The sequence below is a fragment of the Harpegnathos saltator genome, unplaced genomic scaffold (assembly GCF_003227715.2).
Source record: "Harpegnathos saltator strain DR-91 unplaced genomic scaffold, Hsal_v8.6 scaffold659, whole genome shotgun sequence".
NCBI classification, from domain to species: Eukaryota; Metazoa; Arthropoda; class Insecta; order Hymenoptera; family Formicidae; genus Harpegnathos; species Harpegnathos saltator.
In genome coordinates, this window is record NW_020230492.1 from 752501 (window position 1) to 776500 (window position 24000).

Genomic DNA, 24000 nt, shown 5'->3' on the forward strand with positions numbered 1-24000 from the left:
TAATGTTCATAAAAGTCTACGTACGTTCTATAAATAAAACAATTCTATTATTTGTAAATATTCCTTGTTTCTTTCTTTACATATATATAATACCGGGACTATAGTCCCGATATCCCAGGATGGAATCCAAAAAATCCCGGGGTCCTAAATTGTATCCGGGATTGGAAACTCTCTAATTACGTGCGATAAGGAAATGAAAGAGAAATCCAGAAAGTCGTGGAATTTTCGCAATATGAGGAGAATACGTGTGGAAGTCGTCCTTTCTACCCTTGAGTCCGTTGAATTCGAGTGACTTTTCACACACGGAGAGCGACCTGTCCGTCACCCCTCCGTCCTAATCAATTGAATATTTTAGTTCCAAATTGAAGAATCTAATGTCGGATGGATTGGAAAATGCGCGCACGCGGACGGAGCGAGCGTTCGCTCTGACGATTTCAAACTGTGGTATTTTCGTCACATCGCAAATTCTTCGTTCGATCGTTTCGAGCGTGCGATCTCGGTGGAAACATTGAAAGAGAATATTCGAACGTACTGAGCGCGCGAGATGTGATAAGTCGGACAGACGAGAGAGGTGAATCGCGGGGTTAGATCGTGTCGCGAGGGAGAGAAGTCTTCTCTCCGCCGCGCGTTCTCTCGCGCCGCGCCGGAGAGGAGGATCCGCTCCGCGCGGGAGCGGAACACTCGCGCTGAGGTGACTACAAAGGATCGCGCGCGAGGTCGGCCGTAGCGTGCTGCGGCGAAATTAGCCGAATTCTCCTCCTCGGCCGGGGATCGTTTGAGGTTTCCGTTGCTTCCGTTGCGCCTTTTGTTTACCCGCGAACGCAAAAGCGCAACGAACTCACCGCGTACACAATGCGGATCCGATTTTACACATCGTACAATACGTACGACGATGGGGCGTGAAGCTTGGGGGCGGGGGGGGGGGGAGAGGGCCGGAGAAACGCGCGCGGCAGCACGTAAGAAAGGCGTAATCCTCGGCCGCCTGCGAACCTGCGATATCATGCGAATTTTCGAGCGATATCGGAGCGGTGTTCGTAGGTCGTCGCTTATTGGTATTTAGCCGCCGATACGCACCGGTGCGCGGCCACCTCGCTCGTTGTCGAGGATATCGAAACAGCTCTCGCGGCGTACCTGTCGCCGGCTAGCACCGACACACACGTTGCGAATCCCGCGCCGACGGTCGTAAAGTGTCGATATCTTTCTCGAGATGCAACATCTCGAGCTTCTGCAGTTGCAGTCGTCCGACGAATCGAGCCGATCGCGCCGGTCGTCACCGGTCGTGCCGGTCATCTCTCGGAAGAGGCGCCTCCGCTCGCTCGTTTCCCCTTGAAATGTTTGCCTAGTAACGAGTAGATTACGTCGATTTGCCCGGCCGCGAGTATCGCACCAAGCGTTATCACCGCGAGTCACGTAGCGCAGTCGCGTTGCTTTCAATAAAAGGCGAACGAGTTGCGGGGGCAAGCGAGGAGACGGGGGGAGGCGTAAGGAGCGAGAAAGGGCGAAGGGGGCAATAAGAGAGGGCTGAAGGCGGAGAAACGCAGGTAATTCCGCGTTTGTCTCTTTCTATCCCGCACACGGCATGTATACACACACACACACACACAGGGCCATCGCCGAGCCAGGCTTCGATCTCGCTCACAGCTTCGTCTTCGTCGTCGTCGTCGTCGTCGTCGTCGTCGTCGTCTCCCTTTTTTCGCGGCGGCGCGTATTCGCTCTCGGAGCCTTGTTAAGTCCTTGCTTTCGGACCGCGTTATAATGGTAGAAATAATGACCCGAGCGAGAGTGCGCGCTCGTAATCTGCCGTTAATGTAATCGACTAAACGACGGATGAGCCTGCGACGTTGCCGTCTGCGTGCGCTGCGATTTTTGCGAGAACGTTACACCGCACACGTTTGAAGAGAAAACGTCAGTTTGTCTTCGACTGAAAATGTTTGGTTGAACCGATCTTTTTGCAGAAAGGGGAGACAGTTTGGTCACACCGGCGAGCTTGTTCTCTCCGGGCGAATTTACTTTTTTCTATCGCGCATCGTCACTTGCACATAGAAACATTTCGGTAGTTTTTCGGCGAAACGCTCAACGAGTACTTTTATATACAAACTGGACTGAGAAGTTCCATTGGTTTTCATATACATACAAAAGCGTCCCTTATGTAAAACATAGAATCGTGCGCACACGCGCATTGCAAGGTCCCGAAAGGAATGCACTAACTGCACCGTACAGGCATTTTCACTCCGGAAAATATTAAGGTATTTACGCATAAAAGGGGCCCTCTCCCCGATTTAATTTATTTTTAAATATGTTGTTGGGGGAGTCTTTCTGAGTCGTTTCATATACATATGTAAGGGTCGGACGCAAATTGCTTCGGAGATACAGGTTGAGAAAGGATAGAAATAACAAGTATAAAAATAAATGTTTAATGATGATTTATTCAGTACTTAATGATGATTTATTCGGTACTATCGTTGGGAATTGGGAAGATTTCAGCCATTGCATAAAAAAATGCGGTAATCGCCACGAAACTCGCTTCATATGGAAAGTTGTATTGTTCTGCGTCACATGAGTTTGCGATTTTCCACGTGACGCAAGTTCGACCAGACGAGGGGGGGTGCGGGTGAGGGGCCCCGCACCCCTCTTCGGTGTGTGTGTACGCTTCGGTGATTCATTACTTTAAATGAATTTTCATATATTACTACTTTCATCGTTTCTCAGCTTGTATTTCCGAAGCTATTTGTGTCCGACCATTATATATGTATATGAAACGACTCAGGAAGACTTCCGCAACAATATATTTGAAAATAAATTAAATCGGAGGGGGGGCCTTTTTCATACATAATTACCCATGTTAATATCTATCCAATATTTAATATTTGTGTGAACATTGAATGTGACATTGCAAGAGGAAATATTAAATATTGGGTAAATGTCAACATTTTGTGGAATAAAGATGCCTGTACGATTCAGTACGGTGCAGTTACATTCCTTTCGGGACCTTGCAATGCGCATGCGCGAAATATTGATACATACTTTTAGGGAATGTGTTAAAGAGATCAGTTATCAGTGCAGTGATTTTCAACTAGTGAGAGGATCTAAGGTACGCCGCGAAAATTTTCAAGAATTTTAATCGTTATCTTTTTACCACAAATTACGCTGAGAAGAAATTGTATTAAAATTAAACAAATATTTGTTCGAATCATCGACTGTGAATACATTTATTCAAATTAAGCGACTAATTTCTCAAATGAAATACAGAGGTTCTGAATGTAAACTTTTTTCCTGAATTTTAGAAAATAATTGCTTAATTTAAGTAAATTAATACATTTACTATACATTTAAAAATATTTGTTCGAATCATTGACTGTGAATACATACGAACAAATATTTTTTCGATTTTAATACAATTTTTTCTCAGTGTATAATAAATTGTTTTGTTTTATTTTTTGGCCGTGAGATGGCATTTTACTTGCGTTGAAAAATAAATCAAAAAGAGTATATTCTTTCTCGTACTCTTTTTTTGATCATCATAATTTAAGTGTGCCGCGGGAGTTCAACTACAGATTCAAGCTGTGCCGAGATAAGGAAGGTTGCAAAACACTGTATAATATAGAAGTCTGTGTGCGTATGTATGCGTGTACGCGTACGTAAAGCTGTGCGCTATATCGAATCGCTCTTGTCGATGCAAACGGAGCTGCTGCCAGCTCTCGGATGACCTCTAGTCAAAGGACTATACCTTCCGACTTGTTTGCCGAACGCTACCCTAACGAGCTTTATTAACGATAATCGATTCGCAGAGTTGTAGAGCGGAACGATCGATCGCGCGCGCGCGAGCGCGAGGTCGATGTGCCGCCTTTGAATTCTATCGCGACGGCTTTGTCCATAAATCGTTCTCAATGGAAAGTAATAACGGAGCTCTACAGTGTCTCCGTTATTTAGTGATATGATGGTTGCCGACACACTCGTACATTTCCGATACCGGTTCTCGTTTGAACTCCCAACTCGTTATGTTCGTATCGATGAAGAGACGTGATTTTCTCGCTCAACTTTCAGCTTGAAATATTCAGCATGTTTGTTGAAAATCGATCGATATCGACGATAATGACTGAGAAATAATCACGTGTGTGTGTGTGTGTGTCGTTACGAACTCTACACGTGTCGAAAGAAAAGTGTAGCGACACTTTTGGCGAATAGTGACGAAATGCTCGAAGGAATCGCATTATCCTTGCTACAAACTCTTTGTGAGAGACGTTTTGAGAATGGTCATTCGATCACTCGTCATCTGTCGTCACGGATGTGCCGAGACGACAGATGAGAAAAATGCCACGTCTCTCTCTCTCTCTGTTCGCGGAGCTCGATGATGGCCGGAGACGAAAAACAAAGAAGGAGATCGATATTAAAAATTATTACGTACGTTCTCGGCCGCGTGCGCGCGCGCGCGCGCTACTCTTTTTATACGTATCCTGGGCTACGCAACGAGACCCACCAACGAGCGTGACTCGCTAAGGTAGTCCTTATTAAATCTTCCTCGTCCCCATTAGAGGCAGAAATTACGGATAATCCTTTTTATTACGCACGCTACGCGGACTCCCATGGCAAGGGGGCGCAGAAAGGCAGGCGGTACGTTAAAAAAACGTCGAGATGGGTCGCGGCACGGTTCGACGCGGCATGGTGGTCCGCGTTTCCCATTCCCGACAACAAAGCGCTTTTAAACAATCTCCATTGTGCCGGTAATCCCGAGCCATGCGTGAAATCAACACGTTTTTCCACTTAATTGACAAACACACGCCTCTCCGTCCGTGTGTTCCGACGAGAGCGCCCGCCGCGAACGTCGGCGTCACTTATAACGGTTACGTATCTCGCGAGAATAACGAGCGATATAACAAATGTTACGTACTTCAGGTAGCTCGCAAGGATCGGCTCTCGCAAGATGCGCGCGCGCGCGATTCATGTACGATCGACCGTCTGTATCGCGCGATCTGTAGCGAAATCATCGCGACGTTTCGAGCAAAAAGCGAGCAAAAAGCGAGTACTATATTCGCGCGGTTGCGCGTGTCGGCGGAAAGGGCTGGATAGGAAGAAAAAAGCTGGAGCACGAGCGCCGAGAAGCGTGGAACGAGCGCTCTTTTAGTCCCGGATTAATAGCTATTTAGACTTTTTCTCGCTCATCGGCGATCAGCAACCACGGCTCATTAATGTAAACTTTTCCGAGCGAGCGAAAAAGTAGAGAAAGAAAAAGAGACAAAGGCAGGCAGGTGTTTGCCCAGGTAGAACAGAAAATCACGATGACATGAAAATGACGTCAAGATGATGAGGAAAACTCTTTTCCTCGTCATGACTCGGTCATTTTCTTGTCGTCATCATTTTGATGTCATCATGATTTTTTGTTCTACTTAGGTGCGCGCGCGTAATTGTGGCAGAACAAATAGCGAAATCGCGCACGTTGTAGATGGCAAATCTCGCGAAATAAAGCGTGATCGAAAAGATCGCTTTACAGAAAAGATTTGACAAGCGTCCCCCCGTGGTGGTCTAACCTTCGGAGGGAACGACGACGAGCGAGAGGATAAAGGAACTCGCGGCTCTGCTCGCGCGAGCGAGTTCATTAACGTCGATCGGAGTTTGTTACTCGACGAGTAAGACGTAATCGTGACATCTAATTGGTCTAGGATAAACAAGAGGGACAGGGTTCGATGATTCACTACGGGCAATAAGAAACAACATGTGTCGTCTGCTCGTGTTCTATGTATATATACAATAATTTATTTCGCTACGTAATCGTTTTCTACATTTACAAATCGTTTTTGCTCGAGCGAGTACGAGAGTACAGATAGTATAGATCGATGCGCTGGAGTGTGTGGAACGAGCAGCCCCTTCTTTCGCACGCGTCATTCGCATCTTCGGCAAGAAGAGGCAGCAGGACGACGCACGGTGCGGTGCGAAACTTGGCCGACTTGGCGACAAGATAACGACGACGACGACGACGACGACGACGACAAGAGCGGGAGGACGAGAATATTTCGCCCGAATGAGTGTACAGATATTTCGTGCGATTTTCTCCTTCCTCTTGCAGGATTGTACTGTCCCGTTCGTTAAATAGGCTCGTCTGAAATTCAGACTCGAGTGCCTCTAAGAAGATGTACGTATGTTAAACAGTCGCGTGCAACTCAGTCAAGTACTCTGGCTTTCCTAAAACGAGCAAATTTCACACCGCGCGACGGAGAGCCACGCTTCGATCAGATCTGCGCAACATGTGCAACTTTGCACTTTAGAGTTTTACGTGTCTCTATTTTAATCGAGCCTCATTGATAATGCATAATACCCCGCACGTACGCGCGCTTGGTGCCTTCGTCTCGCGAATCGACCTTGAGCGATCGTACTTGACGACATTTTCCGGAAATTTGTGACAGCGATGCCTCTTCACGCGCGAGCGCTGCGAGTAATTTACGCATTCGTACAGACATTTGTCTCTCTCTCTCTCTCTCTCTCTCTCTCTCTCTCTCTCTCTCTTTCGTGTAAGAGGAAGCAAGCGCCACCTTGCGTCTACCTCGAAATGCAAAATAGACTTTTGAAATTTTATTTAGGGAAAAGGAATATACACGATGATGTGTGTATGTGTGTGCGCGCGCGCGCGCGTGTCTCTCTCTCTCTCTCTCTCTCTCTCTCTCTCTCTCTCTCTCTCTCTCTCTCTGCCATATCGTCGAAATAATTTACGATACAAGTATATATAAATCTCTTAATCTCTACTTCTCGAGCCAAACGTTAGTTTGGCTTAAAAATTTAATTTTTCAATAAGTTAATTATATTAATCTATAAATACATACACATATGTACACTTTTTCTCTCTAAAAGGACAAGCGCGAGTCAATGCGTATATATAATTCCCCCCGTTTTTTCACTCCTCTATATAAATATCTTCAAGATGTAACAATCGTGTAAATATCTTCAACTCGCAATAGTAAAATTCTATAGCGCTTTCTTCCTCTTACTTCAGCAAAGTAACTCCGGTCGATCGCGCAAATTGTTCAACTCGACTCGAGCGCAAACAATTGTCAGATTGCTGTAAAAAGCCTAGACACTTTCCTGCGTTTTGTGTTGTGTTTCTTTTCTCCTTCGAACGAAACGGTCGACTCGTCGACGGGGCAAGAGACGGAAAAGATTTTGGAAAAATTTCCGAAATCTCGAAGAATTCTACAAAATTTCCCTCTTTGGGGGAAAGAGCACAATTACTTAATTTCGCTCTGTGGAATAATACGACTCGGCGAATCCCCGAGTCGCGCGAGTGAAATCGCCAAGTTGCGCGCACAGGCTTGACGCGCCGCTCGGAGTAACGCAATCGACTTTAGGTCACAAAGACGCCGGTATTCGCGCTCGCACCTGCTCCTACTCATCCAGAGATCGTCCACTTATTGAATCACACAGACGGAAGCCGCGACGCGCGACTCGGTCGTGGTGGATGTTCGAGAGCGACAATCGTTGCATCTTCACGCACGAGGGGGCCTCGTGCGACGAAAACCGATATGAAGCGAAGACAACCTCCCGATAAGAAGACGGCATTTACGAAACGAGGAACTAACGTTATCTACAAAGTCTTCCCACGGCTGCGCGTGTCATCCGCGTATCACCGATTCGCGACAGGCATGGGACAACGAAGATCGCGACGAAGAGCCTCGCACAATCTTACGCGAGTTTATCGTTCAACGAGGTGGCAAGGTACAGCGCGGTTCCGTCAATGAGGGGACAGCGAAGGATCGTCTCTCCTTGCGACGCGCCCCCTCCTCCCCGCCCCCCGTTCCGGACGGGACGCGCATCAACGCATGAAAATCGCTCGTACTGATTTTGCGAATGTTCGACGACGGCGCCGTTCCGTTCCGAACGCGTCGTCTCTCGAGGAGTCGTCGTAACAGCAGAAGCGCGACTTCCCCCGCTGGCTGAAGGAACGCGATGAAAGGCGTGTCGCGAAGACGTCCCGAGTCTTTGGCCAGTCAGAAGCCCAACGTTGATGTCGACGTCGAAGAGGGTCGAGTCAACGTTGATTCAACGGTTCGTTGACCATTTCAACGTCGAATCAACGTTACGCTTCCGTCTGGCTGCGGCGTCCCCTGGAAGAGCCTGTGCACGGCTGTGCTCGGTCGGGACGCGGAGCGGAGTTCAGGTGGCGGTGCCGTAAGAGGGCCTCTGAATGCCCGCGGTCGCGACCGACATCGAGTAGCCGGCGTAAAGCGGCCTGGGTGCGAGGAGCGAGGACTTTTTCGCGATCGACTCGTCGGACAGCCTCGCAGCCGCCGCCGTCGCTTGATCGCCGCCAGCAGCACCAGCACCAGCACCAGCACCAGCACCAACACTACCACTGCCACCGCCGCCGGCTGTCTCGCCGGCGCTCTCGCGCAGGTTGTCGTCGGGCGCGATGATGTTCTCGATGGTGAACGGCTTCTTCACACGCTTCTCGGCGACGCTCGGTAGCGCCGTGTTCGTCGCGGTGAGAACAAGCGCGGCGGCCGTCAGCGGGTCCTCGCGGCTGCTGGGCAACGTCCGTTCGACCTCCACCACTAGACTCGAGATCGGCGAGAGGTGACGGTAGGACTTGGACGCGGGCGAGTGCGGCGAGGTCGGCGAGATAGGCGGCGAGACGCCGCCGCCGCCGCCGCCGCCGCCACCACCGGAGGTCACGGCGCCCCGCCCGTAGAGATTCATCCTAGACGACGAGGTGGACGACGACGAGGACGACGAGAGCGGCTCGTCCGCATCGGCGAGCTTGTCGCGGTAGGCCGCGACTTCGTAGGCCGCGCTCTCGACCGCGAAGACAGTCGTCTCGCCGTCTCTCGCGCTCTCCAACGCGCGCTCACCGGAGGACAGACGCCGTCGCTCGTCCCGTATCTCCCGCGGTGGGATGCCCTGTTGCCTGGTGGCGCCAGGTGGTTGCTGATGGAGGTACGGTAGCTGCGAGACCGCCGCGTACGACGACGGCGAGACCGGGAAGCTGGGGAAGTTCCAGGAGGACGCGGAGTGCAGGAGCGCCGCCGTCTCGTACGTCCTGAGGATCTCATTGCCGCCGTCGGCGGTCAATCTCTGCCTGACCTCCGGCGACAGCAGGTAGTAACCGGCGGCGACCGCTTCCGGGGCGGCGGGTACGGCCGCCGGTAGACCGGAGGTCGCGCCTCCGTCGAACCGCGAGCCGAAGCCGCTCGTGGCGAATTCGCCGGGGCCGGAGGAGGAGGCGGAGGCGGCGGCGGCGGCGGCGGCGATCATCATCCGTCTCTCCTGTATCTCCCAACGGAGGAGGTCGTCTCGCAGACGATGGAGGTTCGCCAGGCTGAGGCCGTTGGCGGAGCAGGTCGCGCCCGCGTCGACGACCGCGGACTCCACGTGCGGCTGCGACTGCGGCTGCGGCTGCGGCTGCGGCTGCGGCTGCGGCGGCGGCGGTGGTGGCGGCGGCGGCGGCGGCGGCGGCGGCGGGGGTGGTAAAGGCGGCGGCATCGCTGAGGCGAGCGCCTGCAGCTCGGACTTGAGCAGCTCCTTGTCCGGCTTGTGCAGCTTGAAGCGTTTCCGTCGGCGGAGGAGCGAGCCGTTCTCGAACATGGACAACGCGGCGGGGTGCAACGCCCAGTAGGCTCCCTTGCCCGGCCGATGCGGACCACGCGGCACCTGGAAATCCGCCACGGTTTATCACGCTGAGAGTTTGCCTACACTGAGAAGAAATTCTATTAAAATTAACCAAATATTTCGGCGAGTACGACTGCGAATATATTTATTCGAATTAAGCGGCTAATTTCTCAAATGAGCTACAGAGGTTCCTCTGAACGTAAAGTTTCTTTTCTGGAATTTAGGAAACGATTGCTTAACTTAAGTAGATGTATTCACGGTCGTATTCGAGAACAAATATTTGTTTAATTCTAATACAATTTTTTCTCAGTGTAGACTGCGCTCGCCCAGTCGCCGGGTACGCGCCTCGACTGCCGGCTCGATTCGGCCTAGGCTTGCCAGATGCGAAATGACCATTTCCGGGACGTTTCTCAGACGACGGTTGGAAAATAGGTTGTTGGAGAATTTTAGCTAAATTTGAGAGATAGGCCGGGACTTATATTCAAGACCGCGTCTTACGTTCATTTTCAGAGATATTTCGGAGATTTCGCAGCCAATGAAATAATTTCTACAGCATCTGAAGATGAACCTAAGACAGTCTTAAATAAGTCTTAAGATCCGACTATGAATACCATAGCCACAGACAGGGCTAAGACGGCTAAGAGATGCCGCTGTGCACACTCGCGACGAATGCGTGAATTAGGTAGCAGCAGAGAGAAGTTTGGACATGAACAGTGCGATTGTATTTTTTCACCACGCGAATGGCTATTGCTTGACATCAATTTTCTCAGGTGGCACGTCAGGTCGAAACATTCGGCCCTATCAATCGCGCTGACCGCTCTCAGCTTTCTCTCTGCAGGTACCCACTTAGCAACATGAATGTTACGATTATGACTTTGTTGAAATTCTCATTTGCCGGGACAGAAGACTTTAAGTTCCTGGACACGGGACAAGCTTGAGAATTCCAGGACGTTCCCGGGAATCCCGGCCATCTGGCAAGCCTAATTCGGCCTGAGAAGCGAGAGTTTGCCTGCGGTTCATTCGTGCGAGGGAATAGGGAATTTCTGCAATACCGTCTCTCAAATACGGTAAACGGTTGATCGTGAATGCTACTGCATTGCTCGACGTTATTTCTGAGCGAATAACCTTCGACGATCGACGTTTACCGTATCTGAGAGACGGTATTGCAAGAACTCCCTATTCTGCCTTAGTTTTAGGAGCAGCGCCTCTCCGACGCGGGAACTCTGCGCCATTTCTCGCGTGCGCTCGTGCCGTTTTTGTCTCTCCCGATGAGCGCGCAAACGAAGCGCGAAGTGCGACCCCCTGGACTCTTGGACTCGACTGGTTTTTCCCAAACTTGTAATCCGCGCTCTCTCGACGCGTACGCGTGCTCGTCCGCGACGACGTTCGGTTCTCGAGATCTAGGTTGAAGCTATCTAGGTTCGCGCTACTTGCTCGAGTCCACGCTTCATGAACGACGAATATGTCCGCTCTGTGAGCCGCTGACTGATATCTCGGTAGCGCGCGCTCGAGACGGAAAATGCCGGTCACGTCGTCGCGCGTAAAACGCTGCAAGCGCGACGTCCGAGGCAATTACATGCGCCTCTCGTAAAGCACGGCCGCTCGTGTTACACTTACACGCACGATCAGGCGGGGAGGGAGGGTTCGTGTTTTTCCTCTCTCTCTCTCTCCCTCTCTGGAGATTGCGCGGAAAGGCGACTAACCGACACACCGACTAACCGAGATGCTCTCGCCGACGATGGCCGACGTAGTATCGCGCACACCGCGGCGATTGATGAGCTGTAGAGAGTCTGTGGTGCTTCATTACTCGCCAGGAACGAACAGGTTTTACATTTAATAACGCGAAACGATTATCTGCCGATCGGGCGAGTTAATTCGATCGGAAAGGCAACCTGCCGCCGCGCCGCGTCGCGCCGCGCTGCGCCGGACAGATCTCTCTCGCGGAGAGAAGGAAGTATATCGCGGCGCGCGAACGCGTTATTATTACGCCTGTACCACGCCTCAGTATTGCGAGGTAGACGAGATCGGTTCCCCAACTCTCGCCTCCTTCGCGACCGTTTCTTACGCTTGTTATCGGCGGCCCGGCCTCTGGATTCGCGTTCGCGTCGCGGTCGACATTGCGCATTGTGCCGCAGAGAGAGAGAGAGAGAGAGAGAGAGAGAGAAAATTTTACACGTCTTTCACGTTCGTCGAAAGATCGGTAGATTTTTACACAGAGAGAAATCCTGTCCGGCTAACGCCCGGTTTCTTCACACCTCTCTCAATGGCTATCTTCCGTAGATAAAGATATCCGTCAGATAACGAAAAATTCGTCTTCTTCAGTGAGAGCCTCTGGCTACGTATCCAGCAGATAGCTATTCTTCGTATTAACTTTTGACACAAAGTGTGTGCTAGAAATTTGTTATAAATTATCGTATTCTGCCAGCGACATGTTCTTCGACCAAGGCCAGTTCTGCCAGACCAGCCAGCCAACACACTCTTCTCAAGTGATGTTATATTTTACGAAAATAAATATTTCTGAGCCTATTTTCGGTCAACTATTTTGAAAAGTGTCGGAAAAACAATTATCCGGCTCAGTGGAGGAGAGAGAGAGAGAGAGAGAGAGAGAGAGAGAGAGAGAGAGAGAGAGAGAGAGAGAGAGAGAGAGAGAGAGAGAGAGAGAGAGAGAGAAGAGAGAGAGAGAGAGAGAGAGAGAGAGAGAGAGAGAGAGAGAGAGAGAGAGAGAGAGAGAGAGAGAGAAGAGGAGCAAATTTCACGAAAACTGAAATTGATTTGTTAATCGAGATTACATTAAAATATAAACATATTGTCGAAAATCAAAGAACCGGTGCAACAACATGGAAAGATAAAAATGAAGCGTGGAGAAAAATTTGCGACGAATTTAATGCTGCTTTGGGAAATTTTCCCCGTCTTCTTTTTCTACAAATTCATCATGATCATCATAATCAGATTAAAAAATATTAATATCCACGAATAACAAATCCGTTATCATGTTTGTGTTTTCATAAAAACAGCAAAGATTTCGTATTCTTGCAATTTTTAGATCACGTCAGGAAATCAACATCTGCCAGATATATCCGCCACTTCAGGTAGAGAATAAGTTTATCTGCCGGATAGGAACTTTACAGAGGTGAAGAAAATCGAGGTTCTAGGAGATATCTCGTGGACAAGGTTATCCACATCGACAACTTATCTGGAGGTGAAGAAATTGGGCATAAACCAAACGCGAAAACTTGCACGACTCTCTGAAACTCTTGAGCGTGACTGTAACTCGAAGACTATTAAAGTCGCAGCATCTTGGAGAAGAGATTGACTTGAAATTGATGAATCGGCAATATCGATCGGAAGAATAATAGCGCAAAAGAAAGCGCGGCCGAAGCCGGAACAAACTGTACGCTCCTTCGTACGCGCGATCGCGCGAACAATCTCGATGCGAGTTGATTCGCGATCGACGTCCGGCTCTTCCGGAAGATGAAATTTCTCGCAGAGACATTATTATACTTTCCACCGTTTCCATTTATAGTCTCGCGTTTCACGCTTTCTAACAACGATAATTACCGTTCGTCGCGGCCAAGGGCATACGCGATGTGAATTTTGTCCGATCCCGGCTGTTAGAAAGAAAGAAAAGCGGCTTCCACTTCCAAATGAAACGTTTCAAATGCTCCATGGACTATACTCGCACTCGTATAGTCGACAGCAGAAAAACAAGCAGAAAAAGCAGAGAAGAAAAAGAAACACGATTGACGATACATGATGAAATCGCGCGACGATACAGAATATCGCTTTCTCCGCAATCTTCGCAATCGCACGGATAAACGGATAACGTCTCTTCTTTTTACTCGACACGCATGTCTGAAAGACATCCAAAGGACATTTGGATGGAATTTGGAGGCAACCCTAGTAGCACACTTCATTGGCGTTACATTAGTGTTACATTGGCTACATTGACATAAATTGGGGTTAAATTGACATAAGTTGAGGTTACATTGGCCCAGTATATATCCCAATATACAGCCGATATTGGTTAGATATTAAATTACAATATATCGCCAATATTGCATAGCATTGTTATACCAATATTGACTTACATTGGGGTTACATTGGTCCAGTGTATCCCAATATGCAGTCAGTATTGGTTAGATATCAAATTACAGGATATCGCCAATATTACATAGCATTGTTATACCAATATTGACTTATATTGGGGCTACATCGGCCCAATGTATCCCAATATATTGGGAATTAATATTGGTTAGATATTATTGGTTAGAAATTACAATATATCGCCAATATTGCATAGCATTGTTATACCAATATTGACTTTCATTGGGGGGTTACATTGGTCAATATTGGGGGGCCCAATTTGTAGCCAATATTGGCCCAACAATACGTGCTACTAGGGAAAATCTCGCCGTTTCTTGGCCACCGGTATTCACAGTCTGATCTTATATTCAAGATCGTCTTGATCGTTCATTTTCAGACACTGTGTGAATTACTTCACTGGGTACGGGGTATCTGAAGGTGAACTTAAGACGCCCTTAAATATAAGACCTGGCTATGAATACCGGCCTTGGACACGTCTTTGAGGCAGGTGTGGGTTCGTTCCTTTCGAGATTTCGCGTCTCTCTTGGATTTTCCAAACGGCGCGGCGCGAAGAAAGCGCTTCTACCACGACTCTTGGAAATAGAGACGAGCGAGCGAGAGCCGACGGGCCGGCGGTATTTCGTAATTTTGTGGAACCGTGAGACCAGCGCGCGCGCCATGTCGGTGATCGCGCACGTTGGCAGGTGCGAAACAGATGGCCCGATAATACAATGCCACCACACAAACACCTTGCGCCCTGCGTCGTCGTCGCTTCGCGAGCTCGGACATTTGCGTTGAAAAGGTATATCGTCGCGCAAGCCGATCAACGGACAAGATCCGTTCCACCTCTCGTCACGCTTCATTCGACGTTTCGACGTTTTCGATAACCGCGATTCGAGGACGCGCGCGTGCGAGAGAGAGAGAGAGAGAGAGACGATACTTTGGGTGAATCACGTGATTGGCGCAAAGGGGGGCGGGCAAGGCGCATTGTTTTTGTTGGTCGGACGAAGAGCAAGCGAGAACGTTCACGATTTGCTCTGAAGGAATTTTGTTGCTAATGGTCATCGCTCATGGCCGTCGCTCGATAATCGAATGTGAAGTCGATTTCGCCCGCTGCGAAGGAGGACAAACTCGTCTCGTGATGACATGAACGCAGACTCCGAGCGTGCTCCCAGACTAACCTTGATGAAGCAGTCGTTGAAGGACAAGTTGTGCCTCAAAGAGTTTTGCCATCGTCGCGTGTCCTTCCTGTAATACGGGAAGCGGTCGGCGATGAACTTGTAAATCTCGGCGAGCGGTAACATCTTGTCCCTTGACGACCATATCGCCATCGCCGTCAGCGATATGTAAGAGTATGGTGGTTTCTGGTCACCGTAGGTATCGCGCGACGGCCGCGGCATTATCGAACAGGGCGATACAAGGTGAAGAAGGAAGGACGGGGGGGACAGGGAAAGAAAGAGAGGAGGAAGAGAGAGAGAGAGAGAGAGAGAGAGAGAAAGAGAGAGAGAAGACGCGCGTCGACGATTCCAAGTTAGACAGATCTGGACGATCCACGGCCTCTGACTCCGCTTGCAATCGTCCTCTAGGACGACTCCAGCGCTCTTGCAGAGGTCAGCGCGACGCTCAGCATCGTCCGCGACGTTCGCCGGTACCTGAACGCCGCCGGCATCCTCCGGCCGAGTCGGCCTCGGGAAAAGCGCGAGAGAGACTGTTCTTGTTAACGACTGCCGCAGCAGCGCAGCCACGAGCCGAGATCCCCATCGGACCCAACCACGCTGACTCCAAGTGCGCGCGGCTGGCCGAGGCAAGTCAACGAGCTGCAGTCGTCGTCGCTGCAGCGGCACGTGTCACGATAAATATCACCACGAGCAGGAGGAGCAAGATGATGAACCTCTACGCACTCGTCAGTGGGACTGTCCGCGCGCGCGCGCGCACGCACGCGACGAGCTCTCTCGCTCTCTCAGCGTTCCGTGTTCGCGCCGGAGAAGCGACCGGACGACACTCGAGTAACCGCGATCGCGTCTCCACGGATACTGCGGTCGATCTATACCCACACCCCCGCACTACCGAGTGCCCCTACCTCCGCCATCTCGCCACTCGTGCCGTAGCCTGGATTGGAGGTCGTCGCGCTGCAACCTCCCAACCAGAGCACCGTCGTGGCCGCGGCCGACCTCCTCCGTGTCCAATGGCGCACGGCTCTTCCCTACCCTGGGCTGCGGCGCGGCGGAATGTCGTCCATTTCCGCGCCGCGGCGCCGAGCGAACGTCGTGCGGCGCGCGCTGCCCACGACGAAAGGGCCGGCTCTCTCTCGCGTCGGCACCACCCCTCGCAGCGGCGAGAGACCGAGGAGAGCCGCGAGTAGCCAGCCAATCCCCGATCGAACGCGCACCGTGATTGCCGTGGTGTGCACGACGTACACGGCGCGAGACGTCGTATGTTACACGTTAGTACCGGGAGAACGAACGGCTGCTGCACTTTCTCTCTCTCTCTCTCTCTGTCTCTCTCTCTGTCTCTCTCTCTCTCTCTCTCTCTCTCTCTCTCTGTCTTCTTTCGCAGACTTTCGCAAGCTGCGATTCGCGCGAATCGATTCGCGAGCCGTGCGAGGGAGGCTCTACCTTCGTCGTCGGCGGGGGCTCGCGTTCTAACGAGCCACCGAGACAACGGCACGCTGCTTTCGCTACTCGTTGTTCGCTGACGAAACACGCGACGGAGAGCAGCTCGGTTATATCGAGACGAGTTTCGAGTTTGCGAGCAAACGCGATAATGACAATCGTTCATCATGGTGAGCGTCCTCGGCGAAATTATCCTCTTCCAGGGAGGAAGGGGGGGGGAGAGAGAGAGAGAGAGAGAGTAGGAGGTATCCTCTTGCGCTCTCGCACCCTTGCAGCCTTGCTGTGCACTCGCCTTGCGCACTCATTTCCGCGAAAACTCAGCAGCATCGGCCAAATCGGCGTTCGACATTTCCTCCGTCAGCAAGATCCAATCTAATCGGTCAATTTAGATTGAACGTGTTCGCCGAGACCGCCACTCGAGAGCCGCGGCGAAGGGTGGGGTGGGAGAAGGCAAACCAATCGCAGCACCTTCCGCGGCCACAGCTCCTCGGCAAGTAGGCGTGCCGCTACGCCTTGTACCGGGCCGACAAAATGGCAATTCTCAGCTTATTAGCGCTGTACCCTGGGTGCACCGACCGGTGCACCATATCCGCGACTGAAATTATACACTTCCGGTTCAAACGTATCGCGCTTCGTTTGGTTCGGGATATCGAGACTGTTGTTGATTAATTTCATATCGTACAACTCGTTTTTCGCATGTTCGTTTACCTTGGAAATTCCTCTACACGCGACAAACTGCCAATCAATCATAGCTCTCAATTTCGAATAGAATCGCGTCGACGACAATATTCCGTAGTTACGGCCAAAAGTCACGACTAATTTACAGCCATGACTGTAATGTCAACGGCGGGTCTTCGGAGGAATTTAGAGTCGACTTTTGCTCAACAGGAAACAAGGCTCTGCATGTGGGATTCAATGGGTGCTTCACGATTGTCCTGCGAAAAAAAGAAAGGACGAAAGAGCGAAGGGCCTGAAAAAGATACATAGGAGCGAGAAAAACTCACACGGCTGCAGTCGGAGGGGGAGGATGTTCAGGATCGTCGTATCGATAGATCGAGAAGATACGCTCTGTAGAAAATCTACAATCGTATATTTAACGGAGGTAAGAAATAATATACAACCTGCGCTACGCACAATGATGCGTGTAATCACGCATCGAGCCTCGACGGTCTGAGACCTAAACGCTCGATTACATACTCTGGCATACAATAAGTGGGATTGATCGGTTTCAACGAGTAATCCCTGTCTAACAACGACAACGCGGTGAGGCCGAACAACGTGTGAAAAGGATCGGCTACGTCCCCGGGTCGATCGCTGAAACCGCCGGATTCGGTGTCTTGACAAATCAGGATGTAATTCACCTGTAAGCAGACACATAAAGGGGAGTCCCGGCGAGCAACGATGTGACTACATTGTTCGACCAATTGCTTTCTTTCTTCACTCACCAGACGCTTCTTATCGATCCAATGGAGGCGACCCAAAATCGTCAACGCCGATAAGACCCACCAAGAATAGCATACGTCCGGCAATTTTTCCGGTCTGCCGTTTAAGCCGCCGGAAGGTAGTTGCCTCTCGCATAACCACCACCCCAAACGATCGGCATCTATCAGATGCAGATGTCCTGGAAAACATTCTGATAAGTGACGACACCTGTCGCTGGAGAATGATGCCTCGAAAAGTCTAGTTGTCAAGGAGAATCGCGACGAACAAACAGATTCCTTCTTGTCATCTCTAAGATATATGTAGTATCTCGTACGCGCTCTATACCTGTTATCGAAAGCAATCCCACGCAACAATATATTAAACCGGCGTGACTCTCGGATCCTGGTTTCGAGCCAAATGCCCCATCAAAATTCATACACTTTATTATGAATTCTACCGCTTTCTCGATATTTATCGCATCCAAACGATTCTGAAACAAGTGAAACAAGTAATACAGGGTGCTTTGACATCAGAATACCGTGATGAGAAAGGGTACAATGCAAAATTTACCACAAGCGATAAAGTAGCAACAGCACAGAATGAGAATCTGACATCCACCTCTCCCCAACAATCACCGGTGAAACTTCCGTCTGGCTGCTGCCTCTCTTTCACATATTTCACAACTTTCTCGACATTTATTACATCCAGTGCATCATAAATGCATAATATCTGAATGGCACTGAGTGTATAAAGTAAATGTGGATCGTGCTCTATACTAGCGCTTATACCACCGCAGTCACTTTGACATTGACCAATAAATTCTAACACCCGTTGCTTATCAGCTTGCTCTAATTTTCCCATTAAATCTAGCGCAGTAAGGCCCCAATACATACCGGACATTCTCATGTGCTCTGTCATACAATAGGTCTGAAACGTAAGTAAATAATGATGTTACATGATTTGAGATGATTTACTGATGTACAAAATAAAATATTGCATTAACAAACTGTAAATATATCTCTCTTGTAACCAACACTCATTGCATGTAAAGTTAAAATAGTACCAATATGGATTCTTACATATTCATCTTTGTCAGTTTCATAAGAAATGAGATATTTCACATGTTTCTCAAGTAGTAATTCTGGAATTTTACTAGGTAGTTCAATATCGTGCTTCAATGTCGTCTATAAAAGAAAGATAAATGATCAAAGGGATAAATTAGCATGACATGATTCGCCTTTAATGATCGCATAACTACTATAACTGAATTACGCATAACTGATCGTAATATCATGTTTCATGTTTATGTAAAATGTAACATGTGACTGGAGTGAAAAGTACAATGGTTGTATTTCATTTGTACATTGGACACATAACCTTACAACTATTGTTTTGCCAGATATCTTGTCAAGTTTTCTCTAATAATTTGATAGTTTAAGCTCACCATTTTATAGTTGTTGCGTCATCAACACGAGATTATGAATTTTGTTTGTGTATAACCTACTTATCCGGTGTTACTTGAGTTGAAAATTTTATTCTGCACTTAATTCGTGAACTCCATATTGGAAAAATTGTATGATAAATCTTCGGTACAATCACCTCATTGATCTTGTTGAAAGTTACATAACTGCAATTGTAACAAGTAACAAATGTAAGTATTGACGTAACCAATAGTGAATACTCCCTACCTATCACTCTCTTTCTCGCAACAGTGGAGTGAACACTCTCTCCTTCGATATATAGCTCTAAAGGTTAGGCCCCTTGCACAATGCCAGGTAACAAGCAATAAGAATAAAAATAGACCAATCACAATCGACTATTCCAAGAATAATCTATTGTGATTGGTCTATTTTTATTTTTATTGTCGGTTGTCTGGCATTGTGCAAGGGGCTTTAATCTTCAACTCCATTGACCGAAGCGGAATGAATAGAATGGCAACTAGAGACGCAGATGCATAGACATAGGAATATAGGGACAGAGCATAGAGTTGCGGGGGGATAACCATTGCGGGACGGTGCGACGGGATAAACTGTGCCTAAATCTAATTGGTTGTGCCGTGTGTAAGTATTTGATACGTACATAGATATGTATGAAGTTATGTGTGAGTGAAATTATGAAAAAAAAGACACATGCATAACCTCTGCAAAATAATACTGTCAGTGCATAAGAAAAGATAAATACAAATAATAGAATGGTGCAGTGTTATGTTCCAAAGTGTAAGAACAGGTCCGATAGCCAAAATTGGAAAAAAACCAGCAATGTGGACAAAAATCGAAAAATTACATTTCACAGGTATAAAATTGCATGTACTGTAAAATAATAATATTCAATTTTTAAAAAGGTTGTTTAATATAATATAAAGTAATTATACAGAATACCTTCCTTACCTCCGATATCGACGAAAAAATATTTAATCGACGCGTTTTTGCAAGAGAAACAACTTTTCTATTTGAAAAAATCATCGCTCTGTCTTGTGGAGCGAGATATAAATTGTTAAAGTTGATGACAATTTAGGTTAGGAAATCTGTCACAGAGGCGACAGATAAGCAAGATTCCGGATAGGTTTGCAACTTTCCACGCGCAACGAGGACGGGGAAGGGGTCCGAAGACCCCCCTTGCACCCCCCGTGTGTGTGTGTGTGTGTGTGTGTCTGTGTATGTGTGTACACATATGTTGAGGCATTTATTAAACATATGAATTTTTAGCTCATGTACTTCGGACCCTTTCCCCGTCCTCGTTGCGCGTGGAAAGTTGCAACCTATCCGGAATCTTGCTTATCTGTCGCCTCCGTGACAGATTTCCTAACCTAAATTGTCATCAACTTTAACAATTTATATCTCGCTCCACAAGACAGAGCGATGATTTTTTCAAATAGAAAAGTTGTTTCTCTTGCAAAAACGCGTCGATTAAATATTTTTTCGTCGATATCGGAGGTGAGGAGGGTATTCTGTATAACTACCTAATATAAATATTTATGTTTAGCATTCCAAAAAATAATACAAGCCGCAATTTGTGGACTGATATCTTAAATCTTCCACCACATATTCCAAATAGTGCACGTATTTGCTCTGATCATTTTTCAAAGGAATCTTTCAATCAAACAAATGGATTATTAATGCGATTAAGGCCAGATACTTTGCCATTGAATGAATGTGAAAAACATATAGAAATGGAAAAAAGAGAGAATGATTCCTTTGTTGCATGCTGTAAGTAGATAAAGTAACAAATTTTTATACTTATTTATGTTATTAGCATTTATATTATTTATGATTGGATAATGCCTACTGTTTGTAGAGGTAATATAATTGCTAGAAATACAAATTATTCATTGTATTATTATATATTATATAAAATATGTTATGACGTTTAGCACAACCATCAACAACAGATAAGGAAACAATGACATCGATACAACCATGTACAACAGAGAAAGCAACAATGGTATCATTTAAAAGAATTTATAATTCTCCAGAAAAATGTCGACTGAGGAAGCTATTAAAATACCAAAAAGAAAAGTACATGAAAAAAATACGAAATTTGCAGCACATAGTACGTCGACGTAACAAGCAACTTTCAATACTGAGAGGTATTTTGGATATGCTATGACAGAAATGCTTATTGGAAACAGACCAAAGTGAAATGCTACTTAGCTTATATGGGTCTAATGACGAATTATTTAAACGTTTACGTAGTAAAGAAATACATGAACGTGTTCCAAGGCAATATGAGCCATAACTGCGTGTGTTTGCGTTAACATTACATTATTATTCTCCACGTGCTTACGAATATGTTCGCAGAGAATTTAGGTTATGTTTACCACAAACATTACAAAAACTATTTCATCATGGTACAGAACAATAAATGGCAAGCTGGTATTAGTATAGAAGCTTTAGAATCAATTAAAAACCGAGTAAAAAATACAGAGTATATTTTATGTGGTAGTATCCAATTCGACGAAATGGCTATTCGTGAACACTTGGAATATGATGGTGTGTAATTTAGTGGATATGTTGATTTAGTTTGTAATATTGGTTGTGACGATAGCACTTTAGCTACACAGTCTTTGGTGTTTATGGTCTTTGGTGCTTATAGTGACTTGTGTAAATAGCATGTGGAAAATCCCTATTACTTATTATTTTATTAAAGGAATATCTGCACAAGAGAAACGTAACTTTCTAATAGAATGCTTGAAAGCTTTGCATGAAACTGGCCTGAAAATAATATCTGTAACGTACGATGGGACTACAACAAATTTAAGCATGTTTCAAGATGTTAGATGTGATTTTATTAATAAATCTTTATTACAAACATCATTTCAGCATCCAGTTACAAACGACAACGTGGTAGTGTTCCTTGATCCGTGCTACATGCTAAAATTAGTACGTAATACATTTGGTGACATGAATATTTTAATAAACGCAAATAATCAACTTATACAATGGTAGGATATCATAGCATTACATGAATTACAAGAAAGTGAAGGAATGCACTTAGGCAACAAGTTGCGAAATATCCATGTTAATTATACAAAACAAAAAATGAAAGTACGCTTAGCAGCTCAAATTTTTAATAAATCTGTCGCTAATGCACTCTTATTTTGCAAAAATGATTTACAGATTCAACAATTTCGATCTTGCGAGGAAACAGTACAATTTCTATCCATATTTAACGACCTCTTTGATATTTTAAGTTCAAGAAATATGTATCAACTTGGATTTAAACAAGCTTTAAATTTAAAAAATATAGAAACAATGAAAAAAATTCAATGAATGTAAAACGTATATTTTATCGTTAAAAAATAAAAATGGCGAAGTAATCATTACTTCTCGGCGAAAAACAGGATTTCTCGGATTCTTAATTTGCATTGAAAGTGTATTAACATTATATGACGAATTATGTGCAAAAAAGAAGTTATTACAATATATACCATTGTATAATAAGCTAAGTCAGGACCATATTGAGTTATTATTTGGATGTTTAAGACATCATGGAGGAGGAAATAATAATCCTACTGTTAGGCAGTTTAAAGCTGCCATAAAAAAAATCTTAATTCATGCAGACATACGTAATTCTAATAGTGGAAATTGTATTTCCTTAGAGGAAATATCAATTTTACATGTAACATCTGCAAACAAAATTAGACAGTCTGAAGAGATTATTAATTCCACTTTCAAATTAGCACGATTAAGCGATGAATCGGAAGAAAATTATGATGTTATGAATGATAATAATTCATTATTCCACGATCATACCTACCTGTCAGATATTAGACAAATTACTGAATTTTCTAATAATGAAATTGAATATATTGCTGGCTACATTGTCAGGCAATTAAGAAGTACTTTGCGTTGCGAAAATTGTATTACTGCATTATTAAAAAAAACGGATAAAAATAATTTAATAAATAGAAAAAATCGTGGAGGATTAATTCAACCTTCCGATGACGTGTTACTGATTGCTTGGAAATGTAAAACTGAAATTCGTTGTGCTCTTCACGAGAGTAATATATTTATTATTATTAAAAAAGAAATTTCATGGCCACTATTTAACAAATAAAATTCTAACAAACTTTATAGAAACCGATATTTTTAATAATCTAGAAGAGCACGTTTATGACGATTCAGTCATGGAAAACCATATTATTCATTTAACTCGAACCATTGTACAGAAATATGTTAAGCTTCGATTGTATTATATTACTTTAAATAGTATCGATAAAGAAAAAGCAGAGTCAACGAAGTTTCTTTAATAAAATTATTTTATTTAAAGGACAGTAAATATTAATGTAAGTTTAGTAATAAGTATATTCATAATTATATAATAATTATATAATATATATAATAATAAATATGTATAAGTATCGTTTTATGTTTTATAAAAGTTCTTATAATAAATAATATTATTTTATAGTATATATATATATTTATTTTACTCATTATATAATTTCAAATATTACATAATCTCTATTCTTACTATAAATTTCTGTACAACAAAATGGTTCTTATCATTTTGTTACATTTACTATTTGCCAGTGACAGCAAAAGTCGTTGCATCACATGCTCTGAATATGCACACTACTGTAGCCAATGAAACTTAGGCACAGTTGCCCCCCGCATTTCAGCACAACTCTTCTTGCCTATCTTAAGGCTCGTCTACAATAGCTGTAAGAGTATGGCTGTAAGGTTGCAAAACACGAAATGAAATATTTTCATTCGCTGACAGCTTACGTTACAGCCTTACAGCCTTACTCTTACAGCTATTGTAGACGAGCCTTTACGGGCTTATGCTCTGT

The 24000-nt window shown here is 46.0% G+C and overlaps 3 protein-coding genes across 4 annotated transcripts; 1 reads left to right on the forward strand and 2 right to left on the reverse strand.

Moving 5' to 3' along the window:
* Positions 1-5727: 5727 nt before the first annotated feature.
* LOC105185201 (forkhead box protein C1) lies at positions 5728-16181 on the reverse strand. The gene is made up of 2 exons (XM_025304962.1): positions 14856-16181; positions 5728-9633 (listed from the first exon to the last, which is right to left on the reverse strand). The coding sequence occupies exons 1-2, from the start codon at positions 15072-15074 to the stop codon at positions 8140-8142; spliced, it is 1713 nt and encodes a 570-aa protein (XP_025160747.1). The 5' UTR covers positions 15075-16181; the 3' UTR covers positions 5728-8139.
* Positions 16182-17357: 1176 nt separating this feature from the next.
* On the reverse strand, positions 17358-19504 carry betaggt-II (geranylgeranyl transferase type-2 subunit beta). The gene is made up of 7 exons (XM_011144387.3): positions 19397-19504; positions 19153-19335; positions 18788-18892; positions 18279-18635; positions 18054-18198; positions 17732-17907; positions 17358-17647 (listed from the first exon to the last, which is right to left on the reverse strand). The coding sequence occupies exons 2-7, from the start codon at positions 19153-19155 to the stop codon at positions 17435-17437; spliced, it is 999 nt and encodes a 332-aa protein (XP_011142689.1). The 5' UTR covers positions 19156-19335; positions 19397-19504; the 3' UTR covers positions 17358-17434.
* Positions 19505-19598: 94 nt separating this feature from the next.
* Positions 19599-23511, forward strand: LOC105185121 (uncharacterized). Of its 2 annotated transcripts, none has more exons than XM_011144385.2 (5): positions 19599-20000; positions 20691-20914; positions 21079-21294; positions 22028-22087; positions 22325-23511. In XM_011144385.2, exons 1-4 carry the CDS (start codon positions 19900-19902, stop codon positions 22063-22065), a joined length of 579 nt encoding a protein of 192 aa, XP_011142687.1. In that variant the 5' UTR covers positions 19599-19899; the 3' UTR covers positions 22066-22087; positions 22325-23511. The 2 variants fall into 2 exon arrangements, 1 of the variants encoding a protein (XP_011142687.1); XR_003113856.1 differs by lacking the exon at positions 19599-20000 and adding an exon at positions 20120-20362.
* Positions 23512-24000: the final 489 nt, after the last annotated feature.

What these genes read in the sequence shown, in the direction of transcription:
- LOC105185201 (XM_025304962.1), bottom strand. Translation starts at nt 15,074, where the DNA reads ATGCCGCGGCCGTCGCGCGATACCTACGGTGACCAGAAACCACCATAC. An exon ending in TCAACGACTGCTTCATCAAG is followed by an intron (nt 9,634 to 14,855) that starts GTTAGTCTGGGA and finishes GCGGATTTCCAG; the next exon opens with GTGCCGCGTGGTCCGCATCG.
- betaggt-II (XM_011144387.3), bottom strand. An exon ending in GGGATTGCTTTCGATAACAG is followed by an intron (nt 17,908 to 18,053) that starts GTATAGAGCGCG and finishes AATGTTTTCCAG; the next exon opens with GACATCTGCATCTGATAGAT. An exon ending in GGATCGATAAGAAGCGTCTG is followed by an intron (nt 17,648 to 17,731) that starts GTGAGTGAAGAA and finishes GTCTGCTTACAG; the next exon opens with GTGAATTACATCCTGATTTG.
- LOC105185121 (XM_011144385.2), top strand. Translation starts at nt 19,900, where the DNA reads ATGGTGCAGTGTTATGTTCCAAAGTGTAAGAACAGGTCCGATAGCCAA. An exon ending in CGAAAAATTACATTTCACAG is followed by an intron (nt 20,001 to 20,690) that starts GTATAAAATTGC and finishes ATTTATGTTTAG; the next exon opens with CATTCCAAAAAATAATACAA. An exon ending in TGATTCCTTTGTTGCATGCT is followed by an intron (nt 20,915 to 21,078) that starts GTAAGTAGATAA and finishes TATGACGTTTAG; the next exon opens with CACAACCATCAACAACAGAT.